Below are 22,201 nucleotides of genomic sequence, written 5' to 3' on the forward strand. Positions count from 1 at the left end.
GTGAGCTTGCTTTGAGGTTGGCATTGGTTTGAGAGCTTTTGGACTAAAGGCATCCAGGGAAAGAGAAATAACGACCAGTCAAATGGATCCTAGGAAAGAATATTTAATTAAACTCAGAGGTTGTTTTTAAATGAAGGATCACTTGACATTGTGGCTTTTTTAATTTCCATTTTAGGGTCGTGGTGCTGGAGAGCAGGCCGACGGACAACCCGACAGCCAACAGCAATTTGTATATCCTGGCAGGCCATGAGAACAGCTACTGAGAGCAGCACGTGGCAGGCAGCTCACTGTGAGGAGAACACTCCTGCTGCAGCAGCACTCGTGACTGGCTGGAATTGCACAAAAGCTGCAGTAACCCCACTTCAGTTACTTTATAATTTATTGTGGCATGAGGGGAAGACGAAAATTGTTTGTGGTATGGACACAGAAGCATTATGATACCACAGAAGTGCTTAATTTACTGTTATGTAATCTTTGTACATATGCAGTATTTTTCAGTGAAACTTCTTGCTGAAGCCCTACACTGACTTTCTGTAGATAGAGGTCCTCCTGTTAAGTACAAGTGTCTTACCTGTACAGATGTAAAAGTCACTGAGGATGCAGAAATTAAATCGGGGTACTATTATAAGGACGTCTCATGTGTTTATTATAAAGTGGGATTCTAGCAACAAATATAGTACATTTAGCAACACTATTGTATTTTATTATATGTAATTTACTAATACAAATAAATATTAACTTTTAGAAATTGTAACCAAGGCTGTAATCGGATTACAATCTTGTTTTAATTTCAATACAACACACTGGTGTTCATGTTTGCACAATGTATTGAGATGTGATGTATTTAGTCACAAAGGTAAGCTGTGACTTTGTGGATATGACTTGGGCTTCAAAGTTCCTTTTTTTTGTTTATTTGGGTAGATTCCTTTGTGAAACAAACCAGTTAAACACCTGTATTTTTATATTTAATTAAAACTTTCCTTATGATTACTTCTCTATGCTTGAAAACAATACCTTATGGATGGGTGTCAGTCCCAGACTAGTGGTACCTGGCTGTAATTCTGCAATAGTTGTTTGAATTATTAGTGTATACAATGATAAAAAATAGTTATTACTGTTTGTCTTACTAAATAGTTTCATATCATGATGAAAAGGAGCAACATTCCACATTGTGGAAATGGCTCAGAGATGTTGCCATTTTGACCTTTTTTTTTGGCCTTATAACCATTTTCACTTTTCTTGATTTTAGGATGTTAACACATGGCCAAAATTTAGTTACTACCTCATTGAAACAACACGATGGTTACTACGCATCACGGGAACTTAGTTTTGATCAGAAGTATTTTTGACTGCTATTTTCCAATGGAGTGTGTAAATGCCAAGTTTTAAGCAAAATGCACACATTTGACTCCTTTTTTTTGTATATGTTCTTTATATTTTATTGTGATAATATACACTAAAACCAAACTAAATTAAAAGTGATTTATGGCCTGCGTTATTGTTGTGATGGGTAATGCTTTGAAATATGTTCCCTAATGTACATAATGTAAAATAAATTTTTTTAACATGTTGTTGTACAATTAGATTATCACCTGCACTGATTTTCCACATAAGATTAAAATGGAACATACTGAGTTTTCAATTCTGCTATTAAATGGTTGTGCCAAACACAGAAGCTGGGCGTCTCTGAATGTATGAACAGAGGTTGCTGGAGCTCCACTCAGTTTGGGTTGGCATCAATACCCTTCTGGCCTTTGGGCAGTGGACGTGTAGATTTCAGCTAAGTCTTTCTAAATTACACCTTTTGTGGTTTTGTCCCTCCATTTCCTGCTGTTCCATCTCTGTTGATTGCAACACTGATTTATTCAGCAGGTTTATTTTTCTGCCTGTGGGCCTCGAGCTCACTGCCTCTTGCCAGCCCCATTGTGGCTGTTCCTTGTCCTGAGCCTCTGCTCACCCTGTGGGGGAAGAGGTGGTGGCACAAGCCTCACTGCTGAATTCTCAGAAAAGCTGAGAAGTTGTGTGTGCTTCACAGCGCCCTTGTGAAATCCCCAAGCGCAATTTCCATCCTGTCCCCTGTGGGCTGTTCCTCACTTGGACATGCAGAAAGTCACTCACATTTAGCAAAGTGCACTGCAGCTGATGTGCTATGAACGTGCTTCCTCCTGGGGGGGTCCTGTAGCAGCTGGGGCCAGGTTCCTCAAGCCACTGCTGAATTATAGGCACCAGAGGCTGAGGGCTGTTGGTTTTTACTCTGCTTGGGCATTTTTGGTACGAGCATGCATGCAGGGATGCAGCTGGAAGGGCTAAAGATAATGAGGAGAGAGCATGTGGGAAGAAGGGAGCATTGTGCTAGGGCAGGCTTGTTTCCAGTCTCTTGGTAGAATCAGAACAGCTTTGCTCTTCCCATGCTGCTCTCCAGCCTCAAAGGTAAGAAGTGAAGAGTTCCTGCTTTTTTGAGGAATTGTCCTGTTGCGGGATTTGGGGTTTGTGCCACAAAACTGCCTTTCCCACATCTCAAGCTGCTTGCCTGCTCTGCTGACAGCTGAGCCCAGGGGCCTGGGTGTCTGGTAAACCAAAAGGTCTCCTTGGCTAGACCTAAAGCTGCCTTGAACTAAAGTTCTCCTGAGCCATGCCTGGTAGGGGCTTCTGACTGGAATCCTGGTGTAGGATTGGGATCAGTGTGTGGCTGACTGATGGGAGCCCAGTCAGGGCCAGGAAACCCCATCACAGGTACCATGAGGTTCCAGCAAGGCCTCTGCCATGGATGGTGGACACAGTTCCTCCAGCCACCTCTGTGCTTCCCTTTTCCTCCTCCTAGTCCCTTCCATGCTTGCTCCTAGCAATTGGAAGGAGCTGCTGGCAGGCAGGAGGGTTGATTTGACCACAGGATCAGGCACTCACCAGCTGGCAGCCAAATCTGATCAGTGCTTTGGCCCAAACTGAGCCTCCTTACAGGGAATGAAGAAAGCAGTGCCATTGTGTGTGTTACAGAAGTGCTCCTGGAAGCTGGGATCAAGGCAGTGAACACTGCTTTTATCTTTTTCTTTCCCATCTCTCCGTGCAGTGCTGCCTGCCTGTGTCAGAAACTGGATCTGGTGGCACAAAAAAAGGGGGTTCAGATTCAAATTGTGCATCCCACAGCCCTTACCTGACAGCAAGGACTGTGCAAGGTGAGGCACGCTGCTGGCTGCCTGCAGCTCTGCCACGGGGAGCTTGCAGTGGGGCTGGGGCAGCCCAGCAATGCTGTGAGCACTGGGGGGGGTGGCTGTCCCCAGGCAGGGGACATTTCTTACAGCTCCCAGGGTTCAGCTCTGGCAATAGCCCTGCTGGGTTTTGAAGGATTGCAAGGGAAAATAGCTGGTAAAAATAGGGAGTGTGCCCAAACCTCTTGCCTCCCTCCAAGGAAACACACCTAAAGTACAGGAAGGTCATCTATGAGAGGTGTGGAAGAAGCTGTAGAAATCTGTCTGGGGAGGGAGACACCAGTTCCTTTAGGACATGTGGATGCATCTCATCAGGTGCCATGGACGTGTGCACCTTCAGGTGCTTTGGACAGCCTTGAATCCCATCTTCTCCAGCAGGTGATTCCTCAGTCTCCCAGGCCCTGCCTTTCCCTTCTGCAGCTCGGGCAGTGTGGCTGGAGAACATCCCGGTGGAGAAAGAGACAAAAAAGTAATTGAGCACCTCAGCCTTTGCCCCATCCCAGCTAATCACGTCTCCCCTTTCCTTCCAGAGAGGGTCCTCATTTTTCCTGGTGTTCCTTTTATCACCCACACACCTGCAGAAGCTTTTCCTCTTGTCCTTGATGTCCCTGGCCATGTCTAACTCTCTCGGAGCTTTATCTCCTCTATCCCTGGCTGCCCGGACACCTTCTCTGTATTCCTGCCAGGCTTCAGCTCCTGCTTCCACCCTCCACAGCCTCCTTTAGTGTCTCAGCTTGTCCAAGAGCTCCTTGTCTATCCACACAAGGCCTCCTGGAATATTTGTCCAATTTCTTGTCTCAGCTGAATCCATTCCTGCATGTCCTGCACCGATCCATTCCCCAGTATCCCTCACCGATCCATTCCCAGTGTCCCAGCCCGATCCATCCCGTGTATCCCTCACCGATCCATTCCCAGTGTCCCAGCCCGATCCATCCCGTGTATCCCTCACCGATCCATTCCCAGTGTCCCAGCCCCCAGTATCCCGCACCGATCCATCCCGTGTGTCCCAGCCCGATCCATTCCCAGTGTCCCAGCCCGATCCATCCCGTGTGTCCCACACCGATCCATTCCCAGTTCCTCACCTCCCGCCCCCGCCGTTCCCAGGGATCGCCATTCGCCCTCCCGCCGCCAGGGGGCGCGCGCGGCCGGCCCGCCCCCCTAACGTCACTTCCGCCAGGAAGGCCGCGGCCGCGCGTGGCGGGGCGCAGGCGCGCGGGGGGCCCCCCGCCCGATCCATTCCCAGTGTCCCAGCCCGATCCATCCCCAGTGTCCCAGCCCGACCCATTCCCAGTTCCTCACCTCCCGCCCCCGCCGTTCCCAGGGATCGCCATTCGCCCTCCCGCCGCCAGGGGGCGCGCGCGGCCGGCCCGCCCCCCTAACGTCACTTCCGCCAGGAAGGCCGCGGCCGCGCGTGGCGGGGCGCAGGCGCGCGGGGGGCCCCCCGCTTTGCCTNCCGGGAGCGGCTCCGGGGCCGCCGGGGGTCGGCGGGCGCCTCGGAGCGCGCCCCGGCGCGGAGGGGCTCGCAGCCGGCCCGGGGCGATGCTCGGACGGACGGAGCCGTGTCGGTGAAAGCCGCGCCATGGACACGCGAGCCCCGTCCCCCTCGGGCCGCGGGGACGCAAGCGGTGCTGTGCGGGTCTCTGCTGGTCTCCCTTGGTGACACGACCGGGAATAGGGGGGGATTGTTATGAGGAGCTCCCGAGAGAATTTTTGTTAATTAGTGTTCGTGTCTAATGGCTTTTAGTTAACCTTCTCGTAGTTTAAATACCTTTTTGCTGAGAAGGCTTAATCAGGACAAACTAGCAAGTCTTGCTCCCTCAGGACGGTGAGGCTTGTGCCTGTGGCATGGAAAGAATTTATTCGGAAGAGGGGAAAAAATTGTGAGGGCTCCTCTTCTGTCCTGAACCCAGAAAGTAGCAGGCTTAAGAAACAAGTTTTCTGACACTGTTACCTGAACTGGCTTCAGATTGCAGAACTTCACGTGATTTAGTCCTGCACAGCAACACTTTCTGAGTTACTGTCTAGTTACAGCGCTTAACTGCAACTTTTGCCTGAAAAGCTCCTTCCTTGAGCGGTCTCAGGCGCTGCAGTTGTACCCATGCAGTATTTCTTCCTAATTTCCCCTTGCAGTGTACTGCCTCTCTTTCTCTGGGCATGCTCTTTGAGGTCTCCAGCGTTGTGTGGCTTTGTCCAGTTCTTGGAAGTCTTTTTGCTTGTCTCATCCGTAGCACGTGCTGTTAATGTCTTATCCCTGGATAGCTGCTTCCTTGAAACTTCAGCACTAACCACACGGCTCACTTGTGGTGCTTGTGAGCACTTGGACACCCATCCAGCTGAAGCCTGCTTGGAAACCGGAGCTACCCAAGGTCCCAGCCACAGAGAGCTTGTTCCTCTGGAGGATGGTTTATTCCATGGTGCAGCAAATGTTTGTGAGATTTGGAAGGAGTCTCAGTGCTGACAGTTGGAGTACACAGAGTGAGGACTCAAAGCAAGCAAGCATTAAAACCTTGGGATAACTTGTGACATATGAAGAACCAGATTTGTTCCTAGTGGACAAGCCATTCGTGAAGTCACCCTGCTTTAAAGATGCTTCCTGAAGGAGTTGGATGAATTCTGCAGTGGGAAAAGGACTTCTGGAATCTGAGGAGAAGGCCAACGAGGACAAGCTACCGAGGACGATGAGCTGGCCCTGCAAGGTATCGTTGTCTTGGTTTTGTCTGCTCTGTTTCTCTTTGTGGGTAGAGGGGTGACAGGAGGCAGGTGGAGTTAGATCTGAAGGCTTCACTCTGAAACTTGTAACTGTCTGGCAGGTGTTGGCTCTTTTGACCTCAGCTTTTCATGAGATCACCACCTGTTTCTTACCTTCTCTGGGGCTGTTGCTGCCTACTACTGCTGTTTTTGTAAAGATGGAAATAAATAATCTGTCCAGATTGTCACCAGCTTTACTGAGGACCCAAGTACTTGAGTTACAGGAAAACTAAATGGCAGATGAAAATTTTAAATCATTATCTTACTGCCTTTTTCATTAATGGGCAGACCTGTGTATTTTCCTAATGTGACAGAGGTACAGATAGTCTTGAGTAGGGTGTTTTGCCCTGATAAAGACCCCTAAAGTAGTGAACCTGTCACGAGTGGCAGGTAAACCATGAATACTGTGTATTTTCCTAACGTGACAGAGGTACAGATAGTCTTGAGTAGGGTGTTTTGCCCTGATAAAGACCCCTAAAGTAGTGAACCTGTCACGAGTGGCAGGTAAACCATGAACTTGCTTGAGGGGTCAGTTGTCTGTCGTGGTTGACAAGGCAGGTGCAGCACTGCAGCAGTGCAGTCAGTGACCCCGCGGGTGGCTCACCACAGACCTGAGGTGCACTGCAGGCCAGCACGTGGGACTGCTAAAGGGGAGAGGGTGGCAGCATTTCCCGGTGGGGTCAAAGGGCAGGACTGTCCTGGAGGGAGCCTGGTGCCTTGTGACTTTGCTGAATTGCCAGAGCATTGCTGTCTCAGTAGGAGTCAGATTTTTGGAAGGTCACGTATGCCCCATTGTTGCAAGAGGAGAACCTTTCCTTCACTTCTCCCTTGGCTGACCAGATGCTGACACTCATTCTAAGGTAGTGACAGCAGCTGAACCCCACCTGAAGCCAGGTGGTTGTAGAGGCAGAATTGTGATATTTCCTGCAGAGCTGGAACTTAGACTTAACCATTTGTGGAGACCTGTGTTGAATTAATGGGTCCATTGAGGAGAGTGGCATTTAAGTAAGAGCACATATACCAGGATGGAGTGTTTGCAGCTCTCAGGGAAAGCTGCCACACGTGGACTGAATCATTAAAATGCCATTGCCCTTTTGTAACTGTGAGTTGGCTTCTAATGCAGTGCTCAAACTACAGCCTCGGGATTGCTTTCTTAAAAAAATGGGTATTGTTGAATCATGGCAAATAGCTTTCTTTTTCCCAGTGGATTATTTTGATTCTATTTTTTATCAAGCAGCAAACCCAATAATATAGAGTAAGAATAAATCTCTTCCTACATCAGGCAATTCTTGGAGAAGACCATGCCTTGTGTTTCATTAGACATGAACCTTAGCAGTAGAGCTGCATTTGCTTTGAACAGCTGCATTTGCAAAGAGCAGCTCTTGTACCACTGAGACCATAATGTAATCCCTTTTCTTCTGATTCTTCTTCAGATGCTGTCAAGATAGACTCCAGTGCACTCAATTAGGAAGAAAATGATGTCAACTGAGATTCTTCTCTGCCTGGTCACAGTTATTTTGAAGCTGCAAAAGAGGAGTGTTGCAGGGAGCTTTGTTTGCTGGCGAAAGGCAGTAATCATGGTGATGAGGTACAAGAAAAGGAAGAAAGAATAACAACAGGTGTCTGAAATTGAAGTTGCAAGGATGGACAGAAGGTGAGATGCTGTGAGATGCTGAAGATGAAGGATTCAAGACGTTTGGAGCACCAGAGGTCTCGGGTACCTGGAGACAGAGACACACAGCTTTTAATGCACCTGGGAAAACAGACTCAGGAATTACACCTGCCATGTGATGCCTCTTCCAGCACTGGTGTTCCTCTGCTAGTGAATTTACACACTTTATTCTGGTCATAACCTTTTGGATAGTTTTCCTTGCACATCATTCCTTATGACTTCATCTTGTGAGTATAACTTTTTCATGGAGTCAGAATTTCTCTGCACGTGTATGAAGCACTTGTTCCTGATCCCTTGGTTTTGCAGTACGAAGCATGTCATCCTTACTGATGGATACCTTAAGCCATTTGATGATGGAGAAAAACAAAGTAGTGTTCTACTCTTTGCATACCCCAAATTGTTTAGAAGTTGAGCAGTTAACCAGGGGTGCTGCTGGAATTTGTTGTGGTCAGAATGATTGGACTGGTGCGGCTTGGCAGCTGATGGGATTTGCTTCCTCAGTTAAGGAAACTGTTCCTGACAGTGTGCTTCCAGGGACTCCATGTGTCATCTGGACCTCTCGTGGAGCAAAAGCCATGGAAAAAGCTGCTTCAGTCACTACAGAGTTCTCAGGAAGCTGCTGTTGGCAAAGATATTTCTACCTGATTTTTAATTACCTGGCTCTTCAAATTGGTGACAAGCCAGTTGCCACTTGCTACTTAGAATAGTACTTTTTACTCTTAGCATTGCTTCACACAAGATGTTGAGCTTTCTTAATTTCTGGTCACTTTGGATCATCTCTTCTTCTGGTGGCTGTGGAGGATAAATCTAAGAACCTCCTACAGCTGAAGTCTTCACTGCATGACTTTTTTCACCTGCTCAGTGGAGCAGTGTAATACTGCTGCCCTTTTGAGACTCAGCAGAAGTGTTCGGAAAAATCCGAGTCCTGCATCCTTGGTGAATTGTTGCTGAAGAGTGCATCCAAGACATTTGTATTTGATTTAGTTTCCTGTATTTTTAATTGATCAAGGTAACAAAACATGGTCAGGGTTACCAAATATCAGCAGAGATGTACAAGAATAGAAGAAAAAGCTTTTTAAGGAGTGCTGACTCTATAAGAACACTCATCCATGCAAGGTGTACATAAAGCACTTTGTCCTGGAGTGTTTAGTGGTAAGCTTGTCAGTGGTTTTTTAGTCATTGAGGGAAAATAAAGAAAGGATGTGTTGAGTAAAAATGAGCTACAGCATTAATGAAGACTTTCAAAGGTGCTGAATTGAAGAAAATTCTTGCCAGAATGATCTCATCTGTTGCCAAATTTGTTTCTATGATGGATTATTTCTACTAATAATCCATTTCCAAATGTTTAGAAAACATTCAGTTTAGAAAACTACTTACAGTCAGTAAAGTGTTACCTTCTCTGATAATGCTTTGGAGGGTGGCTTGGCATGTTGTCTCATTACAGAACTCCTTCCATGATTGGTATGATGTGGTAAATGCTTTTTTCCCTGTAGACCCTTTTTTACAAGTCCTTCAGCTGCCAGCAGGGCAGACTGGCAGCACAGCCCATGCTCAGCAGTGAAGTACAGTTGTTCTTTAGCAGGAGTTGTTTTTTGGTTCATAATGTGACTTCTTGCAGTACGGGGATAGTCTTGCCCAGTTATGAAAAAATATCTGTAACCCGCAGTTGATGCTTCATTTTTGTTTCAGTTTGATGCTTCATTTTTATTTCGGTTTGTTATGTAGCTATATAATTATTTCCTTTAGAATTGTCTGCTTTAGAATTGTCTCCTTTTGTTATGCCATTTTCTGAAGCTCCTGGAGCTCCTGCTGCTCCTGATGGGCTCAGGTCTGATAGTGTTTTCAGAAGCTGTAGGATTTGCCTGGTGTTTTCTGTACTTGACAGAACACCTGTGAACCTGATTGTGTTGATTGTTAATGATGATTTGGAAGCATAAAGCTGGTGTTTATGTAATGTGAGGTTGCCTTACAAGCAACCTGTTAGGCTTTTTCTCATAGCCACTGAGGAACAGGTAACAGAAAACTGTTCCTGAGGATGTATCACTCAGATTGTTAAATTCACTGGGTCTTCCTTCCCTATCTATTATCAAACACCTCATTCTAGTGCAGAACAAGCTGTTGGGTGTCACTCTAGACTGGAGTTTGGGTCATCTTGTGACCAGCCTAGGAGTTGTTGTGTTGGACCTATTGGGGGACCAAGCCTCTGTCTAACCCGAAGCTGTTAGATCTGCAGTCCTTTAAATGAAACATTTCTCAGGGTTTGGTTTAAAGTTCCTACTGCTCCCCACGAGGCTTGTGGGAATGTTTATATTCTAATTTATTATGGACAGTTTGAAAAAAAATGCTTTGAGAAGATTTTATGTAAAATAATCTGGTATAGGTTATTAAGTAAAGACCAGCTATATTTGTGTTATACATTAATCACTTTCTTCTTTGTTGTTGATTTCGTTGACTTTTTCTGCCAGTTTAGATTTATGGCTGCCTAATTTTTAAGGTCTTGCTGCTCCTGATAGAAATTTTTTGCTTTTGTGGATTTTAAGGGAAGAGGACAAAAAAAGGCAGGGGGAAAAAAAAGCCAAGTGTTCATATTGTAGAATTTTCTTTAAGTTTTATAATTTAGTTTTTTTTAAGCAGGCACTGTTTGTCTCTGCTGATGTTCTTAAGCAGATCCTGAAAAGCTGTTCAAGAAATGCTGGCTCTGCTTATCTTTAAATAAAGAAAACTCTGGCCATTTCTCTTTTGAGAATTAGGAAATATTGAGAAGATTGGATATTTCAAATAAGTGAATAGATGAGTTGAATGAAAACAGCCATGGTGGCAGGGATTTGTAGGTGATGTAGGTTGTATTTGCTCTTTGGAATTTATGGGGTATTTGAAGCTTCTTCTAAAAGTTTTTTAACTGCGTTTTTAGTAATTTGTCTTATCATAAGATAGACATTTTATTGTGTGCGTAGGAGGGAAGGGAATGGTTCTGTCATTATTTAAGGGAGAGGTTAAATGTTTAGATAAGAATCTGATCTAAACATCACAACACTTCAGAAGTTGTTAGTCTGTTTTTATCATGTGTTTTCCTAAGTGGGATTGAAGGATCTGGTGGGATTCAAGCCATACTCCCCCTTTTCAAGGGTGATAAGGCAGGGTGGCCCAGGTTTTTTAATTTAAAATCTGAGATGACTTTATGAGAAAGATGGAAACCCCCTGGTAATTCGATCTTCTCTTTTTTTAAACTAATCATGTGATGGTTTATGCTAACAGATGTTCCCATTTCTTGTCTTTTACTATATCTTGCATCTTACCCAGTCTTGCATCATGGCTTAGATAATGGACTTACACCAAGTACCCTCAAATAACACCCTGTTATTCTCAGTCTGAGCCTTTGGGTACTACAGTAGCGCTGATACTGAAATTACACATGTCTGTGAAAACTGTGCACCAAAGCGTGCTGTACTTTTCCTTGTTAGTCTGGTTGTTTTCTTTTGTTCACTTGTATGACTTTGAACCCTAACTGATACTAAGTGTCACGTAGCAATGAAGGTTATTTACCATCTACTTAATATAGATAAGCTGTGCTGGCAAGCCAGCGGCAACTCATGATGTTTTCTTCTGCCAAGGTGGATGCTCTGTTAAAGTGGAGCTGGGCAGTGGCCTTTGAGAATGATGTTGTCACTGTCCCCAGACAGAAATGCTTAGGGAAATGAAACTTTTATCTCCTGAGCTTGGAGTAGGTTATCATTGTTGACTCTGTTTTGGCTGACTGTGGATAATGTTTCAGGTTATGGCCTGATGTGGTATTTTTGTTTGTTTGCTCTTATTCTTATAGGCTGTGTGTCACAGACCAAAGGAGTTGTAATGAGGTGATTAAAGTCTGGTCTGTTTTCTAAGTAAAGGAGAAAACAGAGCTGCTCTTCATCACTCTGGTTCATCATGCTCTGTACTTTTAGAGTATTTTTGTTGAATTGGCTTGGTAATTTAACACTTCTTGAAATACAGAGTGCTGGAGTATAATATAGGGCCACTGTAATACAAATCTGTTCAGTTCTGCTTTAAAAAAAGGACACATTAAAGGCAGCATCTTCCAGACAGCTCAGATCAGCTCTGCTCTTTAAGAGAACACTTTGGCAAGTCTGTAATTTCTGGTGTTAAGGTGTTCCAAGCTGGTACAGTATTTCAGATGTCAGTGTTTGAATTGTAAATAATGTTTGGGACTGCCTGGCATGCTGTTATTCGTGTAGCTCCACAAACACACTCTAGCTGTGCATAGTGAAGTTCTTAGGAAAAGTGAAACTGTTAGCATAATCAAAATAGTCAAATGGAGAGAAGTTCTTCTGTTCTATTTTTGCCAGACTGCTTTTAAGTTTAAAAAGCAGTGACTTCTGGAGGTGTTTTTTAAGACCTGCTGAATAAGGGTGTGCAGTCTGCAAGAAGCCAAACGCGTGATCCAGCGTATTTGAATCCCAGCAGCAGTTAAGTGAGCACCAGGACTATGCCCAGACATGAAGCTTTCAGACTAATGAGTGCCTTAGCAGGCAGGTGGATTTCTGTTGGAGGCTGTTGTGTTTGAACTTCATAACATTTAGTTCTTGCTATAACTGCAAACAGGAATTAAGACTCAGGTGTGAAATTAAATAATTATGGCAGCATTATTTGAATGTAGACATTGGTTTAACATTTGGAGGAGGCAGATTGTTGGGTTTTGCTTCAGAGTTGTTAGGCTCTCATGTTAGTGATTGAGAGAACTGAAGGCATTTTGAGTTGTGTGCAGGGAACAGTAAAATGATGAAATTGGGGCTTGACAGATGCATTGCGAAAGTCAGCAGCCAGCTTGCCCTGGCATAATATTTGCCATCGGTGTAGAACTGAGATTAAACTGCCTGTTTATGCTCTGAAGCACTGAGCTTTGTGTACCTGAAATTTTGGGTGGTTAAAACTTTGCTAATTTGTGAACTACAGAAGTGCAAAGGAAAAGTATACCTCAGGTGTCAGAAGTTACATGACTGTCTGGAAAAAAAATTGCATGAGCCAGGGGGATTGTTCCTTTTTGAATTTGCACCAGTAAGAAATTAGACACACTTATGACATACACATAAACATATTGGGACCAAATTTTCAAAATCTTTCAACTGCCACTTAATGCCAGGACAACACTCTGGCCTTTTTTGAAGTGTTTTGTTTTGTTTTGTTTTGTTTTTTTTTACTAGAGGCTAACATTTAAAAAAAAATCACTATGGAAACAAACTTCTAAGTGAATCTTATGAATGCTTCCTGAGAGTGGATTCAATAATTTGAAATAATAAATGCTACTGAAGTAATTTTTTCTGTAGTGTGCTCTGTGAAAAATGTTATGTATTTTGTTGTCGTGGATTGTGTCAAAGGGGAAAAACCCCCACTGCTGAAACCTCTTGCAAAAACAATGGTTAAAGATCTAGTGGAGAGAGATAAGTATATGCAAGGGCTTTAAAAGTTTTTTTAAACCACAGTTATTAATGAACCATTTTCTTGACATTAAATACAATTTATAGTGATTTGAGTACATGAAGCATTTGAGATTGAAACCCTCGCACCTGACAGAAATGCCATTCACGTTTGTCTGGTGGACCTTAACAAAGCTATGTTATTGTGTTTTTCTGGGCTGTTTGGCTTTGGTTTTCTCATCTTTTTTTCTTGCAAGTAAAGCATGTGGTTTGGGGAAGAACAAAACTCAAATCTTGAATTCTTCTTTCTTTTAGGTTCAGGTGCAAGTCCATCCTAAGCTTTCCTCTACTGAAGATGCATTGCAGTATGTGGAGGAGTTAATTCTTCAGTTGTTAAATATGTTGTGTCAAGCTCAACCAAGAAGTTTCCTGGATGTAGAGGTATAGAGAACACTTATTACAAACATTTTCGCAAATAATTTGAACTATTACATGAAAGCTATTCTATTAACCATTTCATAATGCAAAAAGGAAACCAGTAATTATGTATCTTTATGTAGTACAGCCTTCTGCATAAAGCCTGCTGAGTTCCCTAATAGCTCATTTTCCTATCAGTTGAATTTATTGTTCAGTGCACAGCAAAACTGTCTGTGTACTATATTACTTTTCAATACATGATGAGTGTGAGTTTTGTTTATAAAGCTGACTGGTTCCTTTCAAAAGACCTTTTTTTTCCTCCCCTGATATTGTATGCAAACTACAGCTGCTTAGTCTGAGGCTCTGTGCTGCTTTCTCAGCATGGAATTTAGGCTGATATATCCCCTGCTGTCCCAGAAATTAAAACAAAAATATCAGTTTTTCAGAAAGAGTTTAGGAATGCTTCTTTCCTCTGAACAGAGACCTTGTCTCTTACCAGTTCCTCTTCAAAGGTCTACAGCTTCTGCTGCTCAGCAGAGCAGCTTAAAGTTTAAGAAGAGAGGTTGAGCCAAAGAGTTTTTCCATCTGAGAAACAAATTAGTGAAGCTGTATCATTTAAATTTGTAGGACCTGAATACCTTGGTAGCACGTGGTGCTTAACCATGATTTAAAGATTTGGTGCCAGGCTACAGAGTCTGTGTGCCTGTTGGTTTCCAGTGCTTGGCAGCAGGCCCTGTGCCAAGTGACTTCCTCACGTTCTGAAGAAAGTGAACTAATAGCAAATAAAACCTCACTGACAAAAAACACTTAAAAATGTGGTTGTCTGAGAGCTCAAGATTGATGAATTTCATCCTTCCTCTTCCATTTTGAACACTGACACCTCCAGTGGTGTTCCAGTGTTCTCTTTAATGGCTGACCTGTTTTGCAACATCATTCTGGTCCGGCAGCTCAAGAGACAAGAGCTTTGGGGAAGGTTATTTAATGCTGTTTTAAACAACACTGACAAAAACGTCACAAAGTCGTCACAAAGTGTTGTATTTTAAGTCCTGTGGCTGTGAAAGCAGGAGAAATGGAAAAAGTAGAGATGATCAAACAACCACCATTTACCCCCATGCACAATGATGCTGTTTTTAATTATGTGGTCGAACACATTCCTTTTTCCCCTGGGACACCTTCATTGTTCAGTCAACAGACTAGGAGTGTGAGTTGGTATTAGATAGTGAATCAGACTTTTTTTTTTGTAGGACCTCTGCTTTCCTTTTGCCAAAGTGTTACAAAGGAAAGAAAAAAGTTTGCACTTTGAAAAGTTGGGTATTACCTTTATAGAATAGTATTCTTTCACTTTTTTTGTTAGAAAGTTTTTGTTTGTGTACTTTTTCCTGTGCCAGCTCTCTGTAAGTGGTTATTAACTTTGTCTTCCTCATTTCATGGTTACTCAAACAGGAGCCATATTTACGTAAGTGAGCACTCGCAACTGAAACAGTCAGTGGGAACTGTGGTCTGAAAAAATAAATGTGAAGTTATGTGAGAAAATAGATTTCTGGCATCTGTGGATACTAGGGCTACAAAAAAGCATGGTGATGCTTTCAAACCTCCAGAGGTCTGTGTGTGAGTTCTAGCAGGAGAGTTGTTCAAAGCATGGGAGTGTGCAGGTGTCCTCAGGCACTGCTGGAAGGAGTAAATAAACTGGGTCATGTCTGGCCCACCTGTAGCCTGAAACTGGTTTAGAATATGTGAGTGCTGTTCTCCTGTTATGTTCATTGTCATCATCAGGGCAGTTTGCATGTGTTCAGATTGGACCATATGCTGATATGTAAAGGCAAAACAAAAAGCCTGTTATCATTTAATTCAGTGACCATCCTGTGCAGGGAATAAAGTGTCAGGTATGCAGTCATGTATTCAAATAAAGAGTTACCAGGCATGGCACAAGGGGAGCAAATTGTGCCTTGAGTTGCAGCTTAATTCTTAAATATTGAGCAGTAGATAATTCTCTGATAATGGTACCCTGAAACAGCCTTATGCATGTAGTGAGCAGCATGTACCAAAATGATAACATTTACACATCTTGTATAAGCTTTTATTGTTGAAATCCAAATATTAGCAACCATTTCTTTGTTAAGTAATAGAAAGCAGTTTGACAACACAGTTACATTGCTGAGATCATTCAGATGGTGCATTTACTCCTTGGTCATGTTTTCTTGTCTAAAGGATCGTGTTCAAAAAAGTTTTCCCCATCCTATTGATAAGTGGGCAATAGCTGATGCCCAGTCTGCTATTGAGAAGAGGAAACGAAGGAATCCATTGTCTCTTCCGGTAGAAAAAATCCATCCCTTGTTAAAGGTAAGCAGTGATGGAATCTTGCTTTCAGAATGCAGTTACAGGTCAACCCCTGTGTTTCATGTAATGTCTGTGTGCTGCCTGAACTGTGAACTAAAGGAATTAAGAATATCTGTGTTTGTTGCATAGTTGTAAGTGTTCTGGTTAATGGAATATACTTATTTCTGAGTTAAAAATCACTCCATTCTGCCTTGGACAAACAAGGCCAAGAACCCATTGTATAAGTTTGATTGTGTTTCATTTTCCATGACTAAGAAAACACTCAAGAAACTCGTGGAAATAGCCCTAAATGTTTAAGTGAGGTTTTTGGGACAGTTGGTTGGCTCTTGTCGCTTCCACTTTTAATAGAGCAGCATCTCCAATGTCACTGTTTCTTCTCTAAGCCTACTCACTCCTGTGCTTCTATTCCTAAAATAGGCTGTAGATATGTGGTGAATCTTTATTGAGCAGGGTCTTAAGCTTACTGACTGGTTTGAGTTGTACTCTACAGTGTCTGTTTCATCGTCTGAGTAACAGTGGAATGCTTTTTTGTTTTTTTCCTTTTCAGGAAGTTCTAGGCTACAAAATTGACCACCAAGTATCTGTTTACATAGTAGCAGTATTAGAATACATTTCTGCAGACATCTTAAAACTGGTTGGGAATTATGTGCGGAATATAAGACATTATGAGATTACAAAACAAGATATTAAAGTAGCAATGTGTGCTGATAAGGTAAGCCCAACTCTGGTTTGTCAGGTTAACAACTAAATCTGTAGGTAATTTGAGAGGACAGTGTCTTTTTCTTAGTGAGTACATGGAATAATATATCTTCTAAGAGAAATTAGTGTCATAAAATATGGTTCCAGTAATGGAACAAAACTACCAGAAAGCTAATTGAGCTTATAAAGCTCTTGATTGTGCTTGTTAAATCTCTCTTTCTCTTGATTGTACCTGCCTAATGTCAGCAACATGTGAATACTATAAAAATTACTGTGAAGCAGCACTAACTTTAGACTGTATTGCATGTAAAAAGTAGTGTTTCTGTGGGTCAAACAAAACCCCCATCTCCTTAGCATCTCAGCCCAGTTTTCCCTAGTAGAGTGACATGGGCCTGGTGGCTACAGCCTGGAATCTCCTAGCAGTGTGCTAAAACTGTATCTGTGAAAGAAAGTTAGAAATGGTGGGGTCTCCTTGAATACTTGGATTATTCCATGTGATTTCCTACAGTAGTGATGTTGTAATGTCCCATTCCCCAGAATTAGGATTCTCATTTAAACTTGAGTTCTGCGTACAGTCACTGACTCTGACGCATGAATCACCTCCTGTTCTTAGAGTTTCAGAAGTCAGGCTTCATGCAACATGTCCTGCATTTTTCTGCTTCTAGAGAGTTGTTGTAATGATTCCTGCGTCACACAGCACATTTGGTGGAAGTGTCCAGTGATCCACTTTTCTTGAGAACTTTAAATTACTGATGGCTTGTGTTTGGTAAATCTTGCTTGGGTATGAATTGGGACCTCTGGTAGTCAGAGTGTTTAGAGTTCCTGTTGTCTGTGTAGTTCTGCACCAGAACTGTTTCTGAAGCTGCTGCCCTTCTTCAAGGGTTCATTTTAACAAGAGAGCTCAGCAGTTAAGGACAGAAACTGGACAGGCCAGTGTTCATTGCAGGTAGATCACAGGCTTCTGAGCATGATCATGTGTGTGTTCCTGAAAGCTGAAAAGCCAGAATACATGCAACTTTTATCTTCAGACAGTATCTTCAGAAACTTAGGTTGTGTACTGCTGATTCAGAGCAACAGAACACAGCTAAATGCTGATTGGTTTTGTGTACTTCACCTTTTAAATTTGTAATTGATTTTAGGACCATGTTCTTGGAGAGATGCCTGGATTGGTCTAAGTGACTGGGAGTCTTCAGAAATTGCCACTGCAAATAGTGACTTGCAAATTCATAGCAGTGGGTGTTGGTTTTCTAATGCTTACCTGATTGCAGAGTGGTAATACAACGATCTTATTGCTTATCAGGCTGATTTCATGGCAATAATAGGCTGTCTTTATTGGTAACTTCATAGTCAATCTCGAGAAGGTTCTCATTTTGTGGATTTCCCTCTCTTTGCTGCCTAGGTATTAATGGATATGTTCCATCAAGATGTAGAAGATTTAAGTGCACTAACTTTATCTGATGAAGAACCCTCCACCTCAGGGGAGCAAACCTATTATGACCTAGTGAAGTCATTTATGGCAGAAGTTCGACAATACATAAGGGAACTGAACCTCATTATCAGAGTTTTTAGAGAGCCATATGCCTCCAACTCCAAACTGTTTTCATCTCATGTAAGTATTGTACAAACCACAAACAAAAGGCACCTGCTATCATATCTGTAAATATAGGTGGATACTTCCCAAACCTAACTGTTGTTGAGTTTAATGTATCAGTAGTAGAAAAAGCAGTTTTCTTGAGTTCTGATATGGAAATAGTAAAAGAGCACTTGCAGATTTTGTAGGACTGTGGAAGAAACCTTCCCATTTACTTATGTTCACTTACAGGCCTGTAATTTTAATATCATAATTGTCATGTTTCAATAATGTACATTTTATATATCTTTATATATTCATTATTTTTAAAATACATTTTATGATCTTGCATAAATCACAGAAAAAGTGTATTATAAAATTTCTGTAAAATCTTGTTCAATTTAAGGAAGTTCTTGACTTTTACATCAGAACAGAGTAGCTTTGTACATTTGACTTTTGTCTTGTTTTGTTGCAGGATGTGGAAAATATATTTAGTCGTATATCAGACATCCATGAGCTTAGTGTGAAGTTACTGGGTCATATAGAGGACACTGTTGAAATGACAGATGAAGGTAGTCCTCACCCACTAGTAGGCAGCTGTTTTGAAGATATGGCAGAGGTAAGAGAATGGTGTTGTGGGTTTTGATGGGGTTTTTTGCTATTCATATTTTAATACTTGCAATTAGATCTCTGTTCCAGCTGGCATTCTTCAGTTTCAGATCTGTGACCCCACTGTGATGAAGGGACTGTCCATTTTTTAAAGTACTCTTATCTTTTTAGTTACTAAATCTCAGCTTTTAGAGTGGCTGTTTAAAGTTCAGAGAGTGGAGCTGAAAAAAACTCAACATTGATGAGGAGGTTCCTTTAAAACTAGAAGCTGGTCAGCCTCTCCTCAGTACCTGAGAAGATCAGCAAATCTTCCTGGGCTTCACATCCAGCCATGTGAAGGACTAGAAGGTCATTGGCAAAAGCCGGCACAGATTTCCAAAGGACAAACTGGAGCTGTCCAGCTGACTGCTTTCAGAGTGATGGCTGTGTTTGTGGATGAAGGGAAGAGCAGTTATTATCTCTTATCTGAGCTAAGCAGGGTCTTCAGCACAGTCTGTCATAGCAGGGGTGAGATGCAGCCTAGCTGGTTGAATTGTAGAACATGGGCAGTTGGCTGAGCTGTCAGGCTTCTGAAGGATTGTTATCAGCAGCACAAAGGTCACCTGGAGGCCAGTGGTTGCCAGCATTCCTCAGGGTTTAATAGTGTTTAATGTCTGTATTGGTGTTGTGGAAGGAGGTCTGCCTCATCTAGGTGGTAGGTGCTGCCAAATTGTGGGGGGACACACAGGAGGACAGAGCTGCTGCTTGTGGGACCTGACGGGCTGGAGAAATGGACCTGTGGGAGCCTCCTGGAGTTGAGTAAAGGCAAACATGAAATTCTGCAGCTGGGAGCAAACAACCCCATGCAATGTCTGCTTACCAGGGCTGGGAGATCCTTGGAGATGGGATGTGAAGGCTAACTAGCTCCTGGGTTTTATTAGGGAATGTGTTGCTGGCAGTTCTGTGTAGAACTTGAGACCACATCTGGTGTACTGTCTCTGGTTTTGGGCTTTCTGGTACAGGAGAGGCAAGATAGGCTTTAGTTAAGGTTGCCATGATGATTAAGGAGTTGAGGCCCACAATGTAGAAAGAGGGTTGAGACTGGTGGGTTTGTTGATTCTTGAGAAGGCTGAAGCAGGAGATCTTACTGCTGTCTTTAGTTACCTGAAGGGAAGGTGTGAGGATGGCCGAGGCAGATTCTTCTCAGTTGTGAACTGTGAGATGAGTGAGAGAGCATAAAAATGGCAAAAAGATTAATCCTGATTAGATACTGGGGGGAGAGGGGGAAATTTGCAGATGAGTGAGAGCATAAAAATGGCAAAAAGATTAATCCTGATTAGATACTGGGGGAGAGGGGGAAATTTGCAATGAGAACAATTGAACATTGGGATAGGCTGCCCAAAGAGGTTTTGGTGCCTCTGTTCTTAGAGTGGGAACTCAACAGGATGAGAGACCTGAGCATTCTCAGCCAGCTTAATGATGGGTCTGTCTTTGGCCTTGAGGTAGGCTCTGCTTTGAACAAAGAATTGGACCAGTTGACTTCCAGAATTTCTTTTAGGCTGATTCATTCCATGGGTGTTTTGGGAAAAGTATGCAGAAAATTCTCTCCTATGTAGGATATATATTTTCTATAAAAAATATGGAAGTTTAGCTGTTAAAACAGTTTTGTAAACTGATGGCATGCCTGCCCATGGCAGGGGGGTTGGAACTAGAAGATCTTTGAGGTCCCTTCCAACCCAAGCCATTCTGGGATTCTGTGATTGTAAAATTATTCTGTCTCTTTTTAGGAACTAGCATTTGATCCCTATGAATCATATGCTCAAGATATTTTACGACCTGGGTTTCATGATCATTTTCTAAGTCAATTATCCAAACCAGGAGCAGCATTTTATTTACAGGTAACTTGCCTTTAAGTAAGACATGTTGTTGATATTACTATGTTAATTACATTGTCTTATTGCTTCAGTACATGTATTGTTTTAAGACTGAAACTTATTTTGTTTCTAGTCAATAGGTGAAGGCTTTAAAGAAGCTGTTCAATATGTTCTACCCCGGCTCCTCCTCGCCCCTGTTTACCACTGTCTTCATTATTTTGAACTGCTAAAAGTAAGAATACTGTGTAAATCAGATGTGTTTGGGGATTTTGGGGTTTTTTTCCATGGTTCTCAGTGTTAGGTCAGAACTTTGGATGCTCAGTTAGGTGTAAAATCTTTTACTAGAATGTGAATAATAAAACTGCTGTGTTGAGAGAAAAGCAGGCTGTGTGCTCTGCAGGTGGATGCTGTAATTAACTGAATATCAGCTGATAATTATTTCTGTTGACTTATCTATCAATCTAGAAAGCAGTAGAGATCTACACACTCATATTCTTGGAATGATTGTTTCAGCAGTGCTAGGAGGTGATGGCACATGGCTGTATTACAGAAAATGCCAGGCTATTACTTTGTAAATTTGTAATCACAGCAAGATTCCCCTTCAGACTTCATTTTATTTTAGTAAAAGCTTCAGTGTTCTTGCAGTGCACATCCCACAGGACTGTAAAGGTGATATCTTTCCTTCAAAGGGAAAGCTTGGTTAATATTTATACTTGGGCTGTTTGTAATTAGACCTTGCATTGATAGGGTAACAATACACATATAATAGCTGCAGAATGTTTCTCTGGGTCACTTATCAGTATTGCATAATGATCCTTAAGGACTGTAAAGCATTTTGAGGAAAATGTTCCAGTAGGATCTTCTTGTGGGCTTAATGGAAATTCATAAAGTATACAGTGTTCCAAAGAACTATTTATAAAAATTTGGATCAGAAGTAAAACAAAAAACGAAAACCCAAAACAAATTTAAAGAAATCTGTTGTGTTTCCTTGAATGTTTGGTTGGTTGTCTTTGGATAAGCCAGTAGTTCATCTTTGAGCATAAGTGTCTACATATGTAACTTCATTTTTAGTGATTTAGATCTACATGTACACTTTTGGCACATAGCATGTCTGGTATAACAGACATGCTATATATGGTTTTTTGAAAAATTTTGGGATGTATGCCTGATCTCTTTGTTTCATTCATGGGTTTGGTCTGACTTCAGACATCTTTAAAATATGGAGCATTTCCTTTCATGGCAGTCCATTGGAAGGGAGGTTTGACACAGCTTGTTTGCATTTTGTCTGATAAAGAACTGCACAGACATAGGGTATCTCTGGTCACACTGTTATCACACAGTCTCAAAATGCACTACTGGAGGCTTTGCATACTTCTATGTGAACATGGCACTGTATTACCTAATGGACAAAGCATGAAGGCTTAGTGCTGTCTGACACCCAGCCATCCTGCCTTGCTTCTTGCCACTGGCAATTTTAGGGGGGAAAGGAGAGCATGTGTGCCTATGGAACAGGGAGCAGCCTGTGTTTGCCTTTTCTAGGGCAGGCTGGAGTCTAAGCTGACCCCTCTCCTCCCAAGTTTATCAGTCTTTTTGCAACTCATGACCTCTGCTTTGTGAAAAATTATTCTTTTCACATTCATGCTCTACACACACACAGAGAACTCCTCTACCCTGTGTCA

General features: G+C 42.5%; 2 protein-coding genes across 9 annotated transcripts in view; both read left to right on the forward strand.

Annotated features, from left to right (window-relative positions):
* The window catches only part of MAP4K3 (mitogen-activated protein kinase kinase kinase kinase 3), a 67,149-nt gene extending 65,477 nt beyond the window's left edge, over positions 1 to 1,672 (forward strand). For all 8 annotated transcript variants that reach the window (XM_039718853.1, XM_039718854.1, XM_039718855.1 and 5 more), the window contains one exon: positions 176 to 1,672. In XM_039718853.1, the coding sequence (XP_039574787.1) occupies positions 176 to 263 (88 nt within the window). In that variant the 3' untranslated portion in view covers positions 264 to 1,672. The remainder of the gene's footprint in view (positions 1 to 175) is intronic.
* A 4,140-nt stretch (positions 1,673 to 5,812) lies between these two features.
* The window catches only part of SOS1 (SOS Ras/Rac guanine nucleotide exchange factor 1), a 41,977-nt gene continuing 25,588 nt past the window's right edge, over positions 5,813 to 22,201 (forward strand). The window contains exons 1-9 of the mRNA XM_039718830.1: positions 5,813 to 5,902; positions 8,716 to 8,778; positions 13,353 to 13,478; positions 15,663 to 15,794; positions 16,339 to 16,503; positions 17,890 to 18,099; positions 18,536 to 18,679; positions 20,436 to 20,546; positions 20,656 to 20,754. Coding sequence (XP_039574764.1) covers positions 5,813 to 5,902; positions 8,716 to 8,778; positions 13,353 to 13,478; positions 15,663 to 15,794; positions 16,339 to 16,503; positions 17,890 to 18,099; positions 18,536 to 18,679; positions 20,436 to 20,546; positions 20,656 to 20,754 — 1,140 coding nt within the window. The remainder of the gene's footprint in view (positions 5,903 to 8,715; positions 8,779 to 13,352; positions 13,479 to 15,662; positions 15,795 to 16,338; positions 16,504 to 17,889; positions 18,100 to 18,535; positions 18,680 to 20,435; positions 20,547 to 20,655; positions 20,755 to 22,201) is intronic.

The sequence above is a fragment of the Passer montanus genome, unplaced genomic scaffold (assembly GCF_014805655.1).
Source record: "Passer montanus isolate IOZ18808 unplaced genomic scaffold, ASM1480565v1 scaffold40, whole genome shotgun sequence".
Classification (NCBI taxonomy): domain Eukaryota; kingdom Metazoa; phylum Chordata; class Aves; order Passeriformes; family Passeridae; genus Passer; species Passer montanus.